The sequence below is a fragment of the Cherax quadricarinatus genome, chromosome 88 (genome assembly GCF_038502225.1).
Source record: "Cherax quadricarinatus isolate ZL_2023a chromosome 88, ASM3850222v1, whole genome shotgun sequence".
Taxonomy (NCBI): domain Eukaryota; kingdom Metazoa; phylum Arthropoda; class Malacostraca; order Decapoda; family Parastacidae; genus Cherax; species Cherax quadricarinatus.
Window position 1 is genome coordinate 16,881,335 of NC_091379.1, and position 23,540 is coordinate 16,904,874.

The 23,540-nt window shown below is 39.1% G+C and overlaps 1 protein-coding gene across 4 annotated transcripts in view; it reads left to right on the top strand.

Annotated features, from left to right (window-relative positions):
• Positions 1-23,540, top strand: part of LOC128698666 (von Willebrand factor A domain-containing protein 5A) — a 267,556-nt gene that overhangs the window by 11,548 nt on the left and 232,468 nt on the right. For all 4 annotated transcript variants that reach the window (XM_070104010.1, XM_070104012.1, XM_070104009.1 and 1 more), the window contains exon 3: positions 10,734-10,852. In XM_070104010.1, the coding sequence (XP_069960111.1) occupies positions 10,734-10,852 (119 nt within the window). The remainder of the gene's footprint in view (positions 1-10,733; positions 10,853-23,540) is intronic.

Below are 23,540 nucleotides of genomic sequence, written 5' to 3' on the forward strand. Positions count from 1 at the left end.
ATTTATTAACAAATTGACCATTTCCTACCAAGGCAGGGTGACCTGAAAAAGAAATACTTAAATCATTCGCTCCATCACTGTCTTGCCAGAGGTGTGCTTACACTACAGTTATAAAACTACAACATTAGCACCAATCCTTCAGAGTGCAGGCACTGTACGTACTTTCCACCTCTTGCTTGTTTCTCTGAATCTCTTCATAAATGTTACCTTGCTCACGCTCCAACAGCATGTCAAGCCCTAAAAATCATTTGTCTCTACTTTTTCCTATCTAACACGCTCACACATGCTTGCTGGAAGTCCAAGCCCCTTGCATACAAAACCTCCTTTACCCCCTCCCACCAACTTTCCTTGGCCGACCCCTACCCTGCCTTCCTTCCACTACAGATTTAACCCTTAAACTGTCCAAACGTAGATCTATGTTTTTTCGACATTTGAAAGTATGTAAAAAAGTATATCTTTTTTTTTTTTTTGACATTTGAAAACGTGTAAAAAATCCTTTGATCTACTTTTTTTCTTTTTTGTTATATTTGAAAATATGTAAAAGAAACGTAGATCTGGTTTTGGAGCACTACGCATGTGAACGTAGATCTGCTTGGACAGTTTAAGAGTTAAACGCTCTCCAAGTCATTCTATCTCATTCCATCCCATTTAAATGTCCAAACCCCCTCAACAACCCTCCTCAGCCCTCTGGATAACACTTTTAGTAACCCTACACCTCCTCCTAATTTCCAAACTACGGATTCTTTGCATTATATTCACACCACGCTGCCCTCAGACATGACATTTCTACTGCCTGTAGTCTTCTCTTTGTTGCAGCGTTCACCATTCATGCTTCACACCCATATAAGAGAATGTTGGTGTAACTATACTCTCATACATTTCTCTCTTTGCTTCCATGGATAATGTTCTTTGTCTCCACAGACTCCTCAGTGCACCATTCGCCTATTTTTCCCTAATCAATTCTATGGTTCACCTTGTCGTTCATAGACCCATCTGCTGACACGTCCATTCCCAAATCTGTATTGTAATATTTATTGTATATTTTTTTTTTTTTTTCACTTTTTTCCATTTTTTGTTGTAAAATATGTGGGCTAGAAGGCTGCTTTTGTGGGCATGGATGTTTAGTTATTTCTCATTATACCTCAAATTCGTCACACTAAATTGTCACCAGTAGATCTGTTTATACACTCTTTTCTGTCTGCTTTAGTTTTCTACAGTTCTAGCATATGTACACACACATGACAGGTACTGGTAATGCTGTTTCAACTGTTTGTGTGTGTGTGTGTGTGTGTGTGTGTGTGTGTGTGTGTGTGTGTGTGTGTGTGTGTGTGGAAATGCTTGAAGCATAGCTACATGCAGAGTGCTGTTTCTCATTCTTCACACACGCATACTGTGTATCTTTGTGATGAGAAGTCATTTTATGGTGTGAACACAGACATCTTCTGAGGCCATTTCTTATCAGTAGCAGGAAATACAATTTGAAAGTGATTACCATGCCTCAAATGAAATGGTATTATTTGGTCATCAGTTCAGCGGCAATGTGTTATGCTGCAGTTGTGACCTGGTGTTTCTGTATGAAGTTGATGACAGAGAAGTCGGGATATACGTGTATGGTTTTGTTACCTGTCTTGACCTGGTACATATTTTAGGCATTCAGAATATTACAGCTTCCTGCCAATCCCAGATGCATTCTGGTGGTGGTTGCTGGTTTTGTGGCATTGGTTGTCTGACTGGTGGTGTTGGCTGTGTGTGTAGGGTGGACATGGTGAATGGTGGGATGTTGGTTTGGGGACATGACTTCCTCTCATGGTTGTGGCTGGTGCTGCAAACATCTGTCATAACCTCAGCAGCCCCATGTGTCATTGGCACTGCCTGTGATGCACTACCATTACCAAGTTCAGCACCACCATACTCTCTATTGCTATAACTGGCTAGTGTTGGCTTCTGTGATTTAACACAACCCTTGAGGATAGCCCTAGACACAGTACCAGACTATGTGCACCAATGTATGTATTAACACTTTACAGGCAAATATACATAGTTTCCATGAAATTAAGCTCATCCCCACTGTTATCATTACTACTACTATGACTGGTACTCAAACTTCGGGAGAATGTTAGTTTTTGTTTGTGCTATGGATGCACTCAGGCCAGAGGTAAAGGATTTTTAAAATAGTATTATGCCCTGCATTTCCCATGTTAATTGGTTATCTTCATTTCAGATCCATAGAACTCCATTCCATAATCACTATCCTCACTATTGCAGTTGTCTTTGATTAACATGTTAATCCACTTAAGAGTAAGAGAATGTTAGCACACCATGGTGGACAATGGTGGACTAACGTGCAGGTCCCATGATGCACTGCAAAGGCTGGGATTGTTTTGTATACTGCACAGACCCACCTTGCAGACCCATTCTCTCATACCTATGCTTCCCAGACCTCATACCAAATTTTAAGGAGCTGTGATATATGCGTAGATCTATGGCGCTGAAATTGATCTCGCTGATGAATTTCTACGTGACCAACACTTAAAGGGGTCGGTCACATTGTGTAATATTATTTTTAACACTGGGCATTTTTCACCAAGACAGTGTGTTTCAAAGAAGCAGACACTACCATTTTCACCAAGAGTGTTTCATCACCAAGACAGTGTGTTTCTAAGAAGCAGAGACACTACCATCACTCATCAGTGCTGCAACCTTATTTATTTCTAAACAAAGTTGAAATTGTTCTGTATGTACATTTAAACTTAACTCTCCACTCCTTCCACTGTCTCTGCTATATTACCTCTCCTTCCACTGTCTCTTCAGTATTATCTCTCCTTCCACTGTCTCTACTATATTATCTCTCCTTCCACTGTCTACTATATTATCTCATCTTCCACTGTCTCTGGTATATTATCTCTTTCAGTGTCTCCAGTATATCTCTTCCAGTCTTCAGTATATCTCTTCTTCCACAATCTCCAGTATGTACATAATTTCTGTAATGGCTTAAAAAACTAAATATGCTCAGATGTTGCATGTGTTTCATTCATCAACAGATATAACATTTATATAATGATGCATAGTTAACTTCAGATTCTAAACATAGATGTGACATACTTGACACAAGCTCTTGGCAAAAGGTCTTGCTTCACACGGTGAGGGTCCGGGTTTGATTCCTGGTAAAGGGGTGGAAACATCGGACGTGTTTCCTTACACTGGTTGTCTGTGTTCACCATCAGTAAAATGGATACCTGGGTGTTAGTTGACTGGTGTGGGTCACATCCTGGGACAAAACTGACCTAATTTGCTTGAAATGCTCTGCATAAAAAGGGGATTTCTATATAGTAGTATGTCGTTGATGTCAGCTAGGCCTGTATACTATGCACATGTACTAAATAAAGATTGGTGGAATGATGATGTAAAGAGAGTAGTAGGGGAGAAAAAGTTAGCATATGAGAAGTTTTTTTTACAAAGTAGAAGTGATGCAAGGAGGGAAGAGTATATGGAGAAAAAGAGTGAGGTTAAGAGAGTGGTGAAGCAATGTAAAAAGAGAGCAAATGAGAGAGTGGGTGAGATGTTATCAACAAATTTTGTTGAAAATAAGAAAAAGTTTTGGAGTGAGATTAACAAGTTAAGAAAGCCTAGAGAACAAATGGATTTGTCAGTTAAAAATAGGAGAGGAGAGTTATTAAATGGAGAGTTAGAGGTATTGGGAAGATGGAGGGAATATTTTGAGGAATTGTTAAATGTTGATGAAGATAGGGAAGCTGTGATTTCGTGTATAGGGCAAGGAGGAATAACATCTTGTAGGAGTGAGGAAGAGCCAGTTGTGAGTGTGGGGGAAGTTTGTGAGGCAGTAGGTAAAATGAAAGGGGGTAAGGCAGCCGGGATTGATGGGATAAAGATAGAAATGTTAAAAGCAGGTGGGGATATAGTTTTGGAGTGGTTGGTGCAATTATTTAATAAATGTATGGAAGAGGGTAAGGTATCTAGGGATTGGCAGAGAGCATGCATAGTTCCTTTGTATAAAGGCAAAGGGGACAAAAGAGAGTGCAAAAATTATAGGGGGACAAGTCTGTTGAGTATTCCTGGTAAAGTGTATAGTAGAGCTATTATTGAAACAATTAAGAGTAAGACGGAGAATAGGATAGCAGATGAACAAGAAGGCTTTAGGAAAGGTAGGGGGTGTGTGGACCAGGTGTTTACAGTGAAACATAAGTGAACAGTATTTAGATAAGGCTAAAGAGGTCTTTGTGGCATTTATGGATTTGGAAAAGGCGTATGACAGGGTGGATAGGGGGGCAATGTGGCAGATGTTGTAGGAGGTAGGTTACTGAAAGCAGTGAAGAGTTTTTATGAGGATAGTGAGGCTCAAGTTAGAGTATGTAGGAAAGAGGGAAATTATTTCCCAGTAAAAGTAGGCCTTAGACAAGGATGTGTGATGTCACCGTGGTTCTTTAATATATTTATAGATGGGGTTGTAAGAGAAGTAAATGCGAGGGTCTTGGCAAGAGGCGTGGAGTTAAAAGATAAAGAATCACACATAAAGTGGGAGTTGTCACAGTTGCTCTTTGCTGATGACACTGTGCTCTTGGGAGATTCTGAAGAGAAGTTGCAGAGATTGGTGGATGAATTTGGTAGGGTGTGCAAAAGAAGAAAATTAAAAGTGAATACAGGAAAGAGTAAGGTTATGAGGATAACAAAAAGATTAGGTGATGAAAGATTGGATATCAGATAGGAGGGAGAGAGTATGGAGGAGGTGAATGTATTCAGATATTTGGGAGTGGATGTGTCAGCGGATGGGTCTATGAAAGATGAGGTGAATCATAGAATTGATGAGGGGGAAAAGGGTGAGTGGTGCACTTAGGAGTCTGTGGAGACAAAGAACTTTGTCCTTGGAGGCAAAGAGGGGAATGTATGAGAGTATAATTTTACCAACGCTCTTATATGGGTGTGAAGCATGGGTGATGAATGTTGCAGCGAGGAGAAGGCTGGAGGCAGTGGAGATGTCATGTCTGAGGGCAATGTGTAGTGTAAATATAATGCAGAGAATTCGTAGTTTGGAAGTTAGGAGGAGGTGCGGGATTACCAAAACTGTTGTCCAGAGGGCTGAGGAAGGGTCGTTGAGGTGGTTCGGACATGTAGAGAGAATGGAGCGAAACAGAGTGGCTTCAAGAGTGTATCAGTCTGTAGTGGAAGGAAGGCGGGGTAGGGATCAGCCTAGGAAAGGTTGGAGGGAGGGGGTAAAGGAGGTTTTGTGTGCGAGGGGCTTGGACTTCCAGCAGGCATGCGTGAGCGTGTTTGATAGGAGTGAATGGAGACAAATGGTTTTTAATACTTGACGTGCTGTTGGAGTGTGAGCAAAGTAACATTTATGAAGGGGTTCAGGGAAACCGGCAGGCCGGACTTGAGTCCTGGAGATGGGAAGTACAGTGCCTGCACTCTGAAGGAGGGGTGTTAATGTTGCAGTTTAAAAACTGTAGTGTAAAGCACCCTTCTGGCAAGACAGTGATGGAGTGAATGATGGTGAAAGTTTTTCTTTTTTGGGCCACCCTGCCTTGGTGGGAATCGGCCAGTGTGATAATAAATAAAATAAAATATTATTATTATATTATTATTGTTATTATAAATGTATACATATACTTCAGTTTACATAACTTGCTTTCAATGAACAAACGATTAAATAAGTTTATTCAGGTATACACAAATGCAGTTACATGGATTATCATACATAACAGCATCGATGTAGAACCTAGGATAACCCAAAAAAAATGAGGCACAGTGACTTACTTTTATTGTATGTAAGGTATACAGTCTGTATGTAAGGTGTACAGTCTCTTGTATGGTGTACAGTATTTGACATGAATAGAATACATGTAGAAAAACAAATTTCAGTCGTACATTCCATTTCATAATTGCATCAGACTAGTGGATACACATAACCTATCATTGTATCTTGTAGTGCAGTGGTAGTGCGTGTGGCTCACAGTTGAAAAGTCCTGAGCTACAATATTGGGTGGGGAGAAAATTTTAGCCAAGTTTCCTAGCACTTACTACCCCTATGAGATAATAGTAAAATGTATACATACATCTTAGAGTTAGTTTTTGTGGGTCACTTCTTAGTGAGGACCTAAGAAGGAAGCCAGTGGAATTAAACCTCTTCTACTGTACACAAATAACCTGCACAAGGAGAAATAAACTATTGTGTCTTTTTATACTTTCTCCACACTTCCACTGGTTATTAGTCCTTCAGGATTATCAGTCTGGATAGTCTTCTTTTTCTTCCCTCCTCTCAGTTACTGTTTTGTATTGTGGCTTAGTCATGACTTAAAAGATGTGATCAGCAAAGTACCTGATTTAGTCTAGCATAATGTATTCACCTGCACGAACATTGTACTCTACCATGGTTTCTTGAGCACATAAGAGTGAATTTACCTTGCACAAAGAAAATTCCCACATAAGAAATCAACATAAAATGAGGCAAGTCTACTTAAGATTTTAAAGATAAACATTTTATTTGCAAAGGTTACAATGTGTAATTACAAATTTAATTTGTTAAGTACAAAGAAATCCACTATCATGCTGGGGCATTTCGGGCATTTTGTCTTACGGCATTCCGCTAATAGAGACATTTCAAATTATGATCAAAACTCGCTAAACGGCTCCCCCCACCTGACTCTCTAATACGGTCACCACACCCTGCCTGGTTTGTTTACATTCTCCCTGAGCATCACGTCTCTCCATTATGTCTGGAAACTTTCCAAAATTTCAATTGTTTTAAAGTTATTTTATGTTTTATAAATGCTTTGATAATTATGGTTTTTTTTCTCTCAACAAGCCGGCCGTCTCCCACCGAGGCAGGGCGACCCAAAAAAGAAAGAAAATTCCCAAAAAGAAAATACTTTCATCATCATTCAACACTTTCACCTCACTCACACATAATCACTGTTTTTGCAGAGGTGCCCAAACTACGACAGTTTAGAAGCATATACGTATAAAGATACACAACATATCTCTCCAAACTGCCAAATCCCAAACCCCTTCTTTAATGTGCAGGCACTGTACTTCCCGTTTCCAGGACTCAAGTCCGGCTATGTAAAAATAACCGGTTTCCCTGAATCCCTTCACTAAATATTACCCTGCTCACACTCCAACAGCTCGTCAGGTCCCAAATACCATTCGTCTCCATTTACTCCTATCTAACACCCTCACGCACGCTTGCTGGAAGTCCAAACCCCTCACCCACAAAACCTCCTTTACCCCCTCCCTCCAACCTTTTTGAGGACGACCCATACCCCGCCTTATTTCCCCTACAGATTTATACACTCTCCATGTCATTTTACTTTGATCCATTCTCTCTAAATGATCAAACCACCTCAACAACCCCTCTTCAGCCCTCTGACTAATACTTTTATTAACTCCACACCTTCTCCTAATTTCCACAATCTGAATTTTCTGTATAATATTCACACCACACATTGCCCTTAGACAGGACATCTCCACTGCCTCCAACCGCCTCCTCGCTGCAGCATTTACAACCCAAGCTTCACACCCATATAAGGGTGTTGGTACTACTATACTTTCATACATTCCCTTCTTTGCCTTCATAGATAACGCTTTTCGTCTCCACATATACCTCAATGCACCACTCGCCTTTTTTCCTTCATCAATTCTATGATTAACCTCATCCTTCATAAATCCATCTGCTGACACATCAACTCCCAAATATCTGAAAACATTCACTTCTTCCATACTACTCCTCCCCAATTTGATATACAATTTTTCTTTATCTGAGTCATTTGATACCCTCATCACCTTACTCTTTTCTATGTTCACTTTCAACTTTCTACCTTTACACACATTCCCAAACTCATCCACTAACCTTTGCAATTTTTCTTTAGAATCTCCCATAAGCACAGTATCATCAGCAAAAATTCCCATTTTGTATTTGATCCCCCATAATTTAATCCCACCCCTCTCCCAAACACCCTAGCATTTACTTCTTTTACAACCCCATCTATAAATTTATTGAACAACCATGGTGACATTACACTTCCCTGTCTGTGACTTACTTTTACCGGGAAGTATTCTCCCTCTCTTCTACACACCCTAACCTGAGCCTCACTATCCTCATAAAAACTCTTTACAGCATTTAGTAACTTACCTCCTATTCCATATACTTGTAACATCTGCCACGTTGCTCCTGTACATAAATGAACTTACACACTGCTGGTGTGCAGGTACACATTAAAATCACTAAGAGTGTCTTATTAGTCTTGAGGATGCCATATTAATAATAATAATATGCAGTAATTATCACCCTGAGGCTCATTAAATGTCATATATGTATTACGTTAATATAAACATTTAGCTCAATTTCTTAGAGATACAGAAAAGCGCATGTATTCACACATACTTCAGAATATTGTCTCCCTCTCACCTTACTAAGTCGAGCCTTAGCTTACACATGTGAGGATAATGTCTTAACTTTAATCTTAATTTGACTGATTCTTAATGTAATTTTAATAAGTTTGAGTTGAGCCCTTTTATGTTAAGATATTTCATAAATTTGCTATTTTTACTGTTATGTAAATTTTTAGTAGGGATTTACTAATTTCAGTTGGATCCCAGTATTTGCAAGGCTCCTCATTGGATGTAACATGCGGTAATAAGTGAAAACATTAATATACTCGGAACCAGTGAACACTCAGCATTTTGCACTAATGCTAAATGAAGCCTTAATTATGGCTGCTTACTGGTACTTAATACAGTGGACCCCCGGTTAATGATATTTTTCATTCCAGAAGTATGTTCAGGTGCCAGTACTGACCGAATTTGTTCCCATAAGGAATATTGTGAAGTAGATTAGCCCATTTCAGACCCCCAAACATACACGTACAAACGCACTTACATAAATACACTTACATAATTGGTCGCATTGGGAGGTGATCGTTAAGCGGGGGCCCACTGTATTAATGAATTTATTAAAAAAATGAGTGGAAATTAATCTAACTTGGCTATTACTTTTTAATAAAATGTCCTTGGTTACTAAAGTTCATAAGTTTAATTAACTTAAGGTAAACATATCATTACTTTGTTTCTCCAGTAATGCAGTAATTTATAATTATAACATTGCAAAATAGGAACATTTTTCACAAATTATATTAGTGCATGTTAAATTATATTAAATTAGGCTGTTACTTCATAATTCTTTGAGAGCCGATTAGCTTGGATATGTAGGGGTATACTATTAGACCAGGCTTCACTAGTGTATCTGGTACAGGTGAAGAATATGCAGATAATATAGCCTGTGTGTATTGTGCTATAAATACGTATTCTGTTGGCAGCCACAGAACATGAACAGTAACTGCTAACTTTTAATTATTTTACTATATTAATGAGGTTCTCAGCATTTATTTCTTAATGTTTTCTGTAACTCTGCAAATGCTATTTCCACAAACAAATTAATATTAGTAGATGCAACACATTTGGCAGTGTGGTCATCTATCATAACCAAGAGATGATCTTATATACACATGCATCGCTCTTGATGTAAGAATAAGGTGGGTCTCAGTAGTGTACAACTTCCCAAATTATGTACTGTACATTTTATAAGTAGATGCGATCAGCATCTTAAATTATTGTATCACTGGGATGTGAGTTTAGGTTGATTGTCAAACCCATAACACTGTCATGTGTACAGTAATGTGTGTGAGTACCAGTTTTCTTCAGCTGTAAAATTAAGTTTTCTTTCATGGTACTGCACAGGTCAGCCATCACTAATCCAGCATCATTGGGACCTGTAGTGTGCCGGATTAGTGAGTTTGCCAAATTACAGAGTGGTTAGGTTAGAATGCACTTAATTAACCTATCAATAGAGAGACTTTCTGCTACATCTTCCTAATTTTCACCACTGCTTTCTCCTCCACTGGCTTGCTGCTGTGGATTTACAGCCATCTGCACAATTTCCGAGTCAGTATAATGATTTGAGTCGGTATAATGATGAAATTTGAAATTATGCTAGCTGAAATTAATGCTGGATTACTGATGGAACAGGATAACTGATTGCCGGATTAGTGATGGCCAACCTGTACTACTTTTCAAGGGGAGGGGGTTAGAGATGCTTTGATACTGGTGAAGATATTTTGATCTAAGGCAAGGTTTAACTGGAGATATCCATGCCCATTTGCAGTATGGGAACCAAATAACAAGGGTATGGGAACCAAATAATGGGGGTATGGGACTCTGTCTCTGAACAGTTTTAAAAAAATGTTTTTAGAATAAACTATCAGCTGTTCTGCTGCTAACTGTCCATATGTAAAGTAAAACCAATCTATTGACTTCTTTTAAAGTAATACTGGTACATAATAACACAGTGGTGATGATTTCCACAGTGTGGTGAAGGTGGTAAGGGTACGTATTGGACAATCCACTGGGGGTCTGTAATCGTGAAAAGGTTAAGAACCCCTAATTACCTTAGTAATTCCCTCTGTCTCTTGCATTAGAGCTGATTAATTTCAGTTTTCCAGGTGCTATATAACTCCCACTGGTTTAGTGCTTCCATTGATTTTAATAATTTCTTAATACTAGTTACTCCTCATTTATGTAATGCATTAAAAAGTTGTATAATAAATAATTACCAGTTTAGAATTTGAAAATATAGTCATCTTTTATGCATAAAATGTAGGCATTTTTTGCAAAGTTTAGTACATAATTTTCTTGTCTGATAATTTATTACCAATTTTCAGCTGAGGATGTACAGTTAGTGGAGTTGAAGTCGGTGTCAACGCAGGTGACCATCCGTGGCTTCGTAGCACAAGTGAATGCCAAGCTAACATACTATAACCCTGGCTCTGAGGCTCTGCAGGTAAAGTCTGGTCACAGTATTGATCTGGTAATGTGAAGTAGAATTCCTCACTTAGGAACACCTGAGTTTTCATGATCTTCATATATGAATGAGTCTGTTTGTAAGCTGAAACTCTGGGAATCCAATTGTTTTGTAAGTTGGAGACACCTTGTGGTTTATCAGAGAAGATTTGTGCCTGTCTTTACTCAGTGTAGTAGGAATTAAAAAAAAAAAAGACAAATAGCATTCTTGGAGAATCTGAAGCCTCTTAGATATATTGTAACTTTAGTAAACATTTATCAGAAGGTTTTTGGGAGAAAAAAAGAGGAAGAAGCAGAAAAGAAACAGGAGGAGGATATGAAAGAAGAAGAGGAAGAAATAGAAGAAAATAAAAACATTTATTTCATTGAAACACACACAAGTTACACTGACTGAGTTTACAGTTTTTGGTTACTGTGTTAATACAAATACAGTCTGATACAATTTGAATTGTACTTTTAAAAGAGCCACTTATTATGCAAACCATTTCAAGCAAATTAATTCTAAAACAAACTTATTACTTAATTCTAGTCTTAGCATATTAATTTAATCATTGTGGGGCAGTATAGCTTTCCAATGATAATAATAATGCATTACTTCTTTGGGCATACAGATGATGTAGATACATGAGTTAAATAGTCACAGACGAAGGTGACTAATTATGCAATGTTTGATAATTGTATTTAAGTGCACCTGTACCTAAATAAACTTACTAAGAATTAGCATTGTGTAGAACTTCTAGTGTAGTTAAAATACAATCATATGTTCAACAAGAAAGGTAGATATTGACAGAGTCGTTTATTGCATGTACATATTTAAACTGGTATTGTATATGAGTAAAAGAGCGAAGAGTGAAAATGGCAGGCATTAGGGGGGTACAGGCTGCCATTATTATAATATTTATCTTTCTCCTTCAATTTCATAAAGAAAGAAATCAGTCATGGGGGCTGGAAAAGGTGACTGGAGTAACAGCACCCTGGATAGTAAAAGCCCAACAGTTGCCATCCTACCAGAAACGTAAATGTCACTGTCGCCGCAAGGTATGGCAACACCGCATACCCAAACAAAAACAGTGGCACACAGCTCTTATTGTAGCGCTCTTAAGTGGCGATATCCAAATTAATCCAGGACCTCAAACTATTGTGCAGAGGCAAAACAGACAGATAAATGACGGTGATAATGACGGTCTAGTAGCTAGGAATGATAACCTTAACTCCATATGTAATGCATACATAGGTCAATGTGAGACAATACAGCCATTATTATCTCAAACACTACCAAACAGGTGCATACACTGTACTAAAGTATGCATGGAAAATAGAAAAGGCACCTTATGTAAAATGTATAAGGGGTGGGTGCATGATGGATGTATGTACAATTATAGTAACGGTGCCAGAATTCACTTTGTGTGTAACAAATGCACTTTGGCACAGTTACCCTTTAGCAATGATGACATTTATTTACCTAATTTTAATACATATGACCCATTGCCATATATTGATGATTTTTTTTTTTTTTTTTTTTTTTTTTTATTATCACACCGGCCGATTCCCACCAAGGCAGGGTGGCCCGAAAAAGAAAAACTTTCACCATCATTCACTCCATCACTGTCTTGCCAGAAGGGTGCTTTACACTACAGTTTTTAAACTGCAACATTAACACCCCTCCTTCAGAGTGCAGGCACTGTACTTCCCATCTCCAGGACTCAAGTCCGGCCTGCCGGTTTCCCTGAATCCCTTCATAAATGTTACTTTGCTCACACTCCAACAGCACGTCAAGTATTAAAAACCATTTGTCTCCATTCACTCCTATCAAACACGCTCACGCATGCCTGCTGGAAGTCCAAGCCCCTCGCACACAAAACCTCCTTTACCCCCTCTCTCCAACCCTTCCTAGGCCGACCCCTACCCCGCCTTCCTTCCACTACAGACTGATACACTCTTGAAGTCATTCTGTTTCGCTCCATTCTCTCTACATGTCCGAACCACCTCAACAACCCTTCCTCAGCCCTCTGGACAACAGTTTTGGTAATCCCGCACCTCCTCCTAACTTCCAAACTACGAATTCTCTGCATTATATTCACACCACACATTGCCCTCAGACATGACATCTCCACTGCCTCCAGCCTTCTCCTCGCTGCAACATTCATCACCCACGCTTCACACCCATACAAGAGCGTTGGTAAAACTATACTCTCATACATTCCCCTCTTTGCCTCCAAGGACAAAGTTCTTTGTCTCCACAGACTCCTAAGTGCACCACTCACTCTTTTTCCCTCATCAATTCTATGATTCACCTCATCTTTCATAGACCCATCCGCTGACACGTCCACTCCCAAATATCTGAATACGTTCACCTCCTCCATACTCTCTCCCTCCAATCTGATATTCAATCTTTCATCACCTAATCTTTTTGTTATCCTCATAACCTTACTCTTTCCTGTATTCACCTTTAATTTTCTTCTTTTGCACACCCTACCAAATTCATCCACCAATCTCTGCAACTTCTCTTCAGAATCTCCCAAGAGCACAGTGTCATCAGCAAAGAGCAGCTGTGACAACTCCCACTTTGTGTGTGATTCTTTATCTTTTAACTCCACGCCTCTTGCCAAGACCCTCGCATTTACTTCTCTTACAACCCCATCTATAAATATATTAAACAACCACGGTGACATCACACATCCCTGTCTAAGGCCTACTTTTACTGGGAAAAAATTTCCCTCTTTCCTACATACTCTAACTTGAGCCTCACTATCCTCGTAAAAACTCTTCACTGCTTTCAGTAACCTACCTCCTACACCATACACTTGCAACATCTGCCACATTGCCCCCCTATCCACCCTGTCATACGCCTTTTCCAAATCCATAAATGCCACAAAGACCTCTTTAGCCTTATCTAAATACTGTTCACTTATATGTTTCACTGTAAACACCTGGTCCACACACCCCCTACCTTTCCTAAAGCCGCCTTGTTCATCTGCTATCCTATTCTCCGTCTTACTCTTAATTCTTTCAATTATAACTCTACCATACACTTTACCAGGTACACTCAACAGACTTATCCCCCTATAATTTTTGCACTCTCTTTTATCCCCTTTGCCTTTATACAAAGGAACTATGCATGCTCTCTGCCAATCCCTAGGTACCTTACCCTCTTCCATACATTTATTAAATAATTGCACCAACCACTCCAAAACTATATCCCCACCTGCTTTTAACATTTCTATCTTTATCCCATCAATCCCGGCTGCCTTACCCCCTTTCATTTTACCTACTGCCTCACGAACTTCCCCCACACTCACAACTGGCTCTTCCTCACTCCTACAAGATGTTATTCCTCCTTGCCCTATACACGAAATCACAGCTTCCCTATCTTCATCAACATTTAACAATTCCTCAAAATATTCCCTCCATCTTCCCAATACCTCTAACTCTCCATTTAATAACTCTCCTCTCCTATTTTTAACTGACAAATCCATTTGTTCTCTAGGCTTTCTTAACTTGTTAATCTCACTCCAAAACTTTTTCTTATTTTCAACAAAATTTGTTGATAACATCTCACCCACTCTCTCATTTGCTCTCTTTTTACATTGCTTCACCACTCTCTTAACTTCTCTCTTTTTCTCCATATACTCTTCCCTCCTTGCATCACTTCTACTTTGTAAAAACTTCTCATATGCTAACTTTTTCTCCCTTACTACTCTCTTTACATCATCATTCCACCAATCGCTCCTCTTCCCTCCTGCACCCACTTTCCTGTAACCACAAACTTCTGCTGAACACTCTAACACTACATTTTTAAACCTACCCCATACCTCTTCGACCCCATTGCCTATGCTCTCATTAGCCCATCTATCCTCCAATAGCTGTTTATATCTTACCCTAACTGCCTCCTCTTTTAGTTTATAAACCTTCACCTCTCTCTTCCCTGATGCTTCTATTCTCCTTGTATCCCATCTACCTTTTACTCTCAGTGTAGCTACAACTAGAAAGTGATCTGATATATCTGTGGCCCCTCTATAAACATGTACATCCTGAAGTCTACTCAACAGTCTTTTATCTACCAATACATAATCCAACAAACTACTGTCATTTCGCCCTACATCATATCGTGTATACTTATTTATCCTCTTTTTCTTAAAATATGTATTACCTATAACTAAACCCCTTTCTATACAAAGTTCAATCAAAGGGCTCCCATTATCATTTACACCTGGCACCCCAAACTTACCTACCACACCCTCTCTAAAAGTTTCTCCTACTTTAGCATTCAAGTCCCCTACCACAATTACTCTCTCACTTGGTTCAAAGGCTCCTATACATTCACTTAACATCTCCCAAAATCTCTCTCTCTCCTCTGCATTCCTCTCTTCTCCAGGTGCATACACGCTTATTATGACCCACTTCTCGCATCCAACCTTTACTTTGATCCACATAATTCTTGAATTTACACATTCATATTCTCTTTTCTCCTTCCATAACTGATCATTTAACATTACTGCTACCCCTTCCTTTGCTCTAACTCTCTCAGATACTCCAGATTTAATCCCATTTATTTCCCCCCACTGAAACTCTCCTACCCCCTTCAGCTTTGTTTCGCTTAGGGCCAGGACATCCAACTTCTTTTCATTCATAACATCAGCAATCATCTGTTTCTTGTCATCCGCACTACATCCACGCACATTTAAGCAACCCAGTTTTATAAAGTTTTTCTTCTTCTCTTTTTTAGTAATTGTATACAGGAGAAGGGGTTACTAGCCCATTGCTCCCGGCATTTTAGTCGCCTCATACGACACGCATGGCTTACGGAGGAAAGATTCTTTTCCACTTCCCCATGGACAATAGAAGAAATAAAAAAGAACAAGAGCTATTTAGAAAAAGGAGAAAAACCTAGATGTATGTATATATATATATGCATGTGCGTGTCTGTGAAGTGTGACCAAAGTGTAAGTAGGAGTAGCAAGATATCCCTGTTATCTAGCGTGTTTATGAGACAGAAAAAGAAACCAGCAAATCCTACCATCATGCAAAACAGTTACAGGTTTTTGTTTCACAGTCATCTGGCAGGACGGTAGTACTTCCCTGGGTGGTTGCTGTCTACCAACCTACTACCTATTGATGATTATAATTGTTTTATGAAAACAGGCCTTCACTTTATTCATGTCAACGCAAGATCACTTCTTCCTAAATTGGCAGAGATTAGGATTCTAGCTAACAAAATTAGTGCGGCAGTTATAACCATCTCTGAATCCTGGTTGGATGATACGGTGACTGACGACGAGGTCAAAATAGAAGGTTACACTATAAAACGGTTAGATAGGAACAGAAAGGGTGGTGGAGTATGTGCCTACATTACAAATGACTTACCTTACAACCCAAGACCTGATTTAAATAACAAAAAACTGGAGATTCTATGGTTTGAAGTGCTGCTTCCCAAGACCAAACCCATCTTAGTAGGAACTAGTTACCGCCCTCCTACCCAGGACCAGTTCTTAGAAGACTTTTCCAGGGTCTTGTCCGGACTTGAAAACAATTGCGAGACAATAATACTGGGAGACTTCAGTATCTGTTTTCAGCAGCAAAATAACTGGCTATGCAAAAGGTATAAGCAAATTCTAGGTTTAAATAGTTACACTCAACTAATTAATACACCAACCCAGATCACACAGTTCTCAGCCACCCTAATTGACCACATACTCTGTAACCGCTCTGAGAACATTAGTCAGCCAAGCGTCATTACCACAGGTCTTAGTGATCATTTCATCATTTACTGCACTAGGAAAATCACTAGGGATAGGATAGGCCTACACAGGACAATAAAAATGAGGTCAACTAGAAACTACAGGAAAGAAACACTGGTAAATAGGCTACACAATTGTGACTGGGCAGAGATAACAAGTTGCACGGACGTAAACGATGCCTGGGAAAAATTCAAAACAATGTTCACTACCATCCTTGATAATATTGCACCAGTTAAAGAGGTCAGGATTAAACGAAGAACTGAACCCTGGATGACTACTGAGATATTAGATAATATGAAATTCAGAGACCAGCTACTAAAAAGATTTAAAGCAAACAGACAGGATATTGCAGCACTAAATGAATTCCAAATGGTGAGGAACAGAGTGCAGAGACTTATAAAAGGAGCAGAGGCAAAGGACTATTGCTCAAAAATTGAAGAGTATAAGCATAACCCCAGAAAGCTCTGGCAACAACTAAAACAGTTGGGGTATAGCCATAAGCCAGTAGATAGGTCTAACATAGTACTCACTATCGATAACGAGGTATGCCACGAAACATCTAAGGTGGCAAATTGCTTTAATTCCTTCTACACATCTGTTGCATCAACACTAGTAAGTAAACTACCAGCTGCATCAAATGCCTTTAACACAGACTCTGATAAGTTTCAAACATACTATACCAATAAAGGGGTAACCCCAAACAGTTGTCAACTAGTAAGAACTAAGCAGGTTAAACCCAACTAAGAGCACTGGCCCAGATAACATCCCGTCTAAGTTCCTAAAAGATGGTGCTTCTGAACTGTCAATCCCTATTGCTCACATAATAAATCTATCAATCACCAATAATACCGTAGTGGATGGGTTCAAGGAAGCCAGAGTTACTCCTATCTTCAAGAAAAATAGTAGGTCTGATGTAAGCAACTATAGGCCTGTTAGTATACTCAGTATAATATCCAAAATTCTAGAGAGGGCGGTGTACTCTCAAGTAGTTAAGTACCTAAATTACAACAACATTCTCCATAGCTATCAATCGGGCTTTAGAAGATCTTACTCAACCGACAAATCCCTAATTAATCTGATGGATTACCTGAGAACTGAAATGTCAAAGGGAAACCTCATAGGTATGGTAACCTTAGACCTGCAAAAGGCCTTCGATACTGTCAACCACAATATATTATGTAAGAAACTTCAAGCTATCGGTATAGGTTCTGTAGACTGGTTTAAGTCCTACCTTAGCAACAGGAGACAAATTGTCAAAATCAACAAAATGGAATCAGAACCCCTGCCGATAGCATGTGGAGTTCCTTATTATTCTTATGTTATGTCAATGACATGCCTATCAGTGTCAAGTGCAAACTCCTACTGTATGCAGATGACAGTGCTCTGTTAGTGTCAGGTAAAGACCCACAAGATATAGCTAATGTTTTAACACTGGAACTGGAGTCCTGCAGCAAATGGTTAGTAGACAACAAACTATCATTACACCTCGGGAAAACTGAAGCCATTTTCTATGGCACGAAACATAAACTGAGAAGGGTAAATAATTTTAATGTCCAGTGTAATGGGGAGCCCATCAGTTTGGTTTCATCAGTAAAACGTCTGGGAATCCCCTTTGACCCATGCATGTCAGGAGAATTGATAGGAAACAGTGTAGTAAAGAAAGCGAATGCCAGACTGAAGCTCCTGTATAGACAAGCACAGTGTCTACCTACTGAGGCTCGCAGGACCCTATGTCTAGCCCTTATACAATGCCATATGGATTATGCTTGCTCTTCATGGTACTCTGCCTTGACAAAAAAAACTGAAGGATAGACTGCAAATCACCCAGAACAAAATTGTAAGATTCATCCTGGGGCTGGGACCAAGAGAACATGTAGGCCAGAATGAATTACAGCAGTTGGATATGCTGAATGTTGAAGACAGAGTAAAACAACTGAAGCTAAATCATGTTTATAAAACTGCTCACAAACAGTGTCCAGAATATCTTCTCAATTTTGTCAAGGTTGGGAACCAAAGCAATCATAGTACTAGGGGGAGGGAGCACAACTTTGTAGTACCCACAGTCAGTGGCCAGGCTTCAAACACCTTTTATTGTACAGCAATAAAGGAATGGAACAGACTACCCGCACGTGTCAAAGCCAGTCATAGCATGAACCAGTTCAAGAAGAGTGCCAAAAGGTGTCTGATGAATGTAGCTACAGAAAGGGAGGGGAATGATTTTCTATTTTTTAGCTAACATACGTGTAAATTTTACCTTATTCCTTGTAATGACCCTCGTGTAGTAGATAGTCTTTTTAGTATGATAATAAGATGTTATCTTCATTATAGAATAATAAGAAAATATTATAACCTTTATATTATAATAATAAGGTAAAAGGACCCCAATGGAAATAAGTCACTCTGTCTGACTTTTTTGGGTTATCCTAGGTTCTCTACAAATATGCTGCTATGTATGATAATTCTATGTAACTGTATTTGTGTATACCTGAATAAACTTACTTACTTACTAATCTTCAGTTTTATGTAATGATTGAATACAGATAGTGAAATTACAGCAAGTTACTTAAATTACGAAACAATTCAAATGGGACTGTTTGTGTTACGAATTATATATGGGAGTTGAAAGAAGGCTGGAGGAAGAATAGGGACATAAATAGATGAGGACAGGCATTGTTTGATTAGCAAATTACTGTCTGGATTACATTAGAGAGATGAGATGCCTTTTAACCCTTTGAGGGTCGAGACCCCTGATCCTGAACCCCCTCTCAGGGTTGAAAAATTTTAAAAAAAAAAAAAAAAAAAAAAACCTTTTGGAATGATAGAGAATCATTCCCCAAACCTAATGATACCAAAAGTATGAAATTTGATGGAAAACGTACGGAATTATGCTCTCGTGAAGTTAGCGGTCTCAATATTTATGCATCAGTGATTTCGCACACTTTGAGCCCAATTTTCAGCCAATTCCAATGTTCCAGTCAACTAAAATCATAGCTATTTCGCTAGAACTCCATTTGTTCTATCGATTGAGTACAAGAAACTGCCCTTTTACCGCTCTCAACTACCCAGTTTCAAAATAGGGTCCAGAATAAACAAGACAGACATTGTTAAATTAGACACATGTGCAACTCTTGGATTGCACGTGTCTAATTTTACAACATGTCGGTTCTTTGAACCATTCATCTAAAAGAGACATTCCTGGCATTAAAATAACATTTTCTCTGTTCACTAGTCACGTCTCCAGGCCCCTCTTATATTACTCTTGCTTTCCATTTTGAATACTTATTCTCACAAAAAATAAAAGATTTACTGTTAGGGGGACTACTGCATTATTGTAAAAATGGTATAAATAATATCAGTGCACTTGTAAAAGAATATTAGACTCGCCAGTTGATGTGTATTGGACGCATGGCATGATTTGTTTACTCCTGCACATCGGCAAAAATCAAACATTTCTGTTACTTTGAGCTCAGTTTCAAGGTACATTCATTGTGAAACCAATCAAAATCATCTCTATTTCTGTAATATATCTTCCATTCTATCAAATGAGACCAAGAATACAACCATAAATACCATACGAAAATACACTGCAAAGTTGCTGTTTTAATTTAAAAAAAGTTTTATTCTTGTTATGCACTGCGTGCTTCAGGATTTTTTTTTATACTGTGCATACTGACCATGCAGACCCATTTTTCATATGTAGGCCTACCAGCTTTCTTCCACCAGATTTGAAGGCGCTAGAATTTACGCGTATAAGTACATGACTGACCCTGGCTGTTAAGACGTACATGTACGTGACCGACACTGAAAGGGTTATCATTAGCTTTGAAGTGATTGGCAGATAGAGGACCTTTAGAGACTTCAGGCAGGGAGTTCCATATTTTTAGGCCTTTTATGCACATTGAAGTTTCACACTTGAATCGGATACTGAGGAGGTTTTGTCTTGTGTTATGTCTGTGAGTTCTGTTGCTGCTATCAAGGAAAAGTTTTAGATGAGGGTTTATATTGCAACCGATTGTCATATATATATACATATATATACATATATATATACATATATATTTTTTTTTTTTTTTTTTTTTCAACAAGTCGGCCGTCTCCCACCGAGGCAGGGTGACCCAAAAAAGAAAGAAAATCCCCAAAAAGAAAATACTTTCATCATCATTCAACACTTTCACCACACTCGCACATTATCACTGTTTTTGCAGAGGTGCTCAGAATACAACAGTCTAGAAGCATACACATATAAAGATACACAACATATCCCTCCAAACTGCCAATATCCCAAACCCCTCCTTTAAAGTGCAGGCATTGTACTTCCCATTTCCAGGACTCAAGTCCGACTATATGAAAATAACCGGTTTCCCTGAATCCCTTCACTAAATATTACCCTGCTCACACTCCAACAGATCGTCAGGTCCCAAGTACCATTCGTCTCCATTCACTCCTATCTAACACGCTCACGCACGCTTGCTGGAAATCCAAGCCCCTTACCCACAAAACCTCCTTTACCCCCTCTCTCCAACCCTTTCGAGGACGACCCCTACCCCGCCTTCCTTCCCCTATAGATTTATATGCTTTCCATGTCATTCTACTGTGATCCATTCTCTCTAAATGACCAAACCACCTCAACAACCCCTCTTCTGCCCTCTGACTAATACTTTTATTAACTCCACACCTTCTCCTAATTTCCACACTCCGAATTTTTTGCATAATATTTACACCACACATTGCCCTTAGACAGGACATCTCCGCTGCCTCCAACCGTCTCCTTGCTGCTGCATTTACCACCCAAGCTTCACACCCATATAAGAGTGTTGGTACTACTATACTTTCATACATTCCCTTCTTTGCCTCCATAGATAACGTTTTTTGACTCCACATATACCTCAACGCACCACTCACCTTTTTTCCCTCATCAATTCTATGATTAACCTCATCCTTCATAAATCCATCCGCCGACACGTCAACTCCCAAGTATCTGAAAACATTCACTTCTTCCATACTCCTCCTCCCCAATTTGATATCCAATTTTTCTTTATCTAAATCATTTGACACCCTCATCACCTTACTCTTTTCTATGTTCACTTTCAACTTTCTACCTTTACACACATTCCCAAACTCATCCACTAACCTTTGCAATTTTTCTTTAGAATCTCCCATAAGCACAGTATCATCAGCAAAAAGTAACTGTGTCAATTCCCATTTTGAATTTGATTCCCCATAATTTAATCCCACCCCTCTCCCAAACACCCTAGCATTTACTTCCTTTACAACCCCATCTATAAATATATTAAACAACCATGGTGACATTACACATCCCTGTCTAAGACCTACTTTTACCGGGAAGTAGTCTCCCTCTCTTCTACACACCCTAACCTGAGCCTCACTATCCTCATAAAAACTCTTTACAGCATTTAATAACTTACCACCTATTCCATATACTTGCAACATCTGCCACATTGCTCCTCTATCCACTCTATCATATGCCTTTTCTAAATCCATAAATGCAATAAAAACCTCCCTATCTTTATCTAAATACTGTTCACATATATGCTTCAATGTAAACACCTGATCTACACATCCCCTACCCACTCTAAAACCTCCTTGCTCATCCGCAATCCTACATTCTGTCTTACCTCTAATTCTTTCAATTATAACCCTACCGTACACTTTTCCTGGTATACTCAGTAAGCTTATTCCTCTGTAATTTTTACAGTCTCTTTTGTCCCCTTTCCCTTTATATAAAGGGACTATACATGCTCTCTGCCAATCCCTAGGTACCTTCCCCTCTTTCATACATTTATTAAACAAAAGTACCAACCACTCCAACACTATATCCCCCCCTGCTTTTAACATTTCTGACATGATCCCATCAGTTCCAGCTGCTTTACCCCCTTTCATTTTACGTAATGCCTCACGTACCTCCCCCACACTTACATTCTGCTCTTCTTCACTCCTAAAAGATGGTATACCTCCCTGACCAGTGCATGAAATTACTGCCTCTGTTTCTTCCTTAACATTTAAAAGTTCCTCAAAATATTCTCGCCATCTACCCAATACCTCCATCTCCCCATCTACTAACTCCCCTACTCTGTTTTTAACTGACAAATCCATATTTTCCCTAGGCTTTCTTAACTTGTTTAACTCGCTCCAAAATTTTTTCTTATTTTCATTAAAATTTCTTGACAGTGCCTCTCCCACTCTATCATCTGCTCTCCTTTTGCACTCTCTCACCACTCTCTTTACCTTTCTTTTACTCTCCATATACTCTGCTCTTCTTATAACACTTCTGCTTTGTAAAAACCTCTCATAAGCTACCTTTTTCTCTTTTATCACACCCTTTACTTCATCATTCCACCAATCACTCCTCTTTCCTCCTGCCCCCACCCTCCTATAACCACAAACTTCTGCCCCACATTCTAATACTGCATTTTTAAAACTATTCCAACCCTCTTCAACCCCCCCACTACTCATCTTTGCACTAGCCCACCTTTCTGCCAATAGTCGCTTATATCTCACCCGAACTTCCTCCTCCCTTAGTTTATACACTTTCACCTCCCTCTTACTTGTTGTTGCCACCTTCCTCTTTTCCCATCTACCTCTTACTCTAACTGTAGCTACAACTAAATAATGATCCGATATATCAGTTGCCCCTCTATAAACATGTACATCCTGGAGCCTACCCATCAACCTTTTATCCACCAATACATAATCTAATAAACTACTTTCATTACGTGCTACATCATACCTTGTATATTTATTTATCCTCTTTTTCATAAAATATGTATTACTTATTACCAAATTTCTTTCAACACATAGCTCAATTAAAGGCTCCCCATTTACATTTACCCCTGGCACCCCAAATTTACCTACTACTCCCTCCATAACATTTTTACCCACTTTAGCATTAAAATCCCCAACCACCATTAC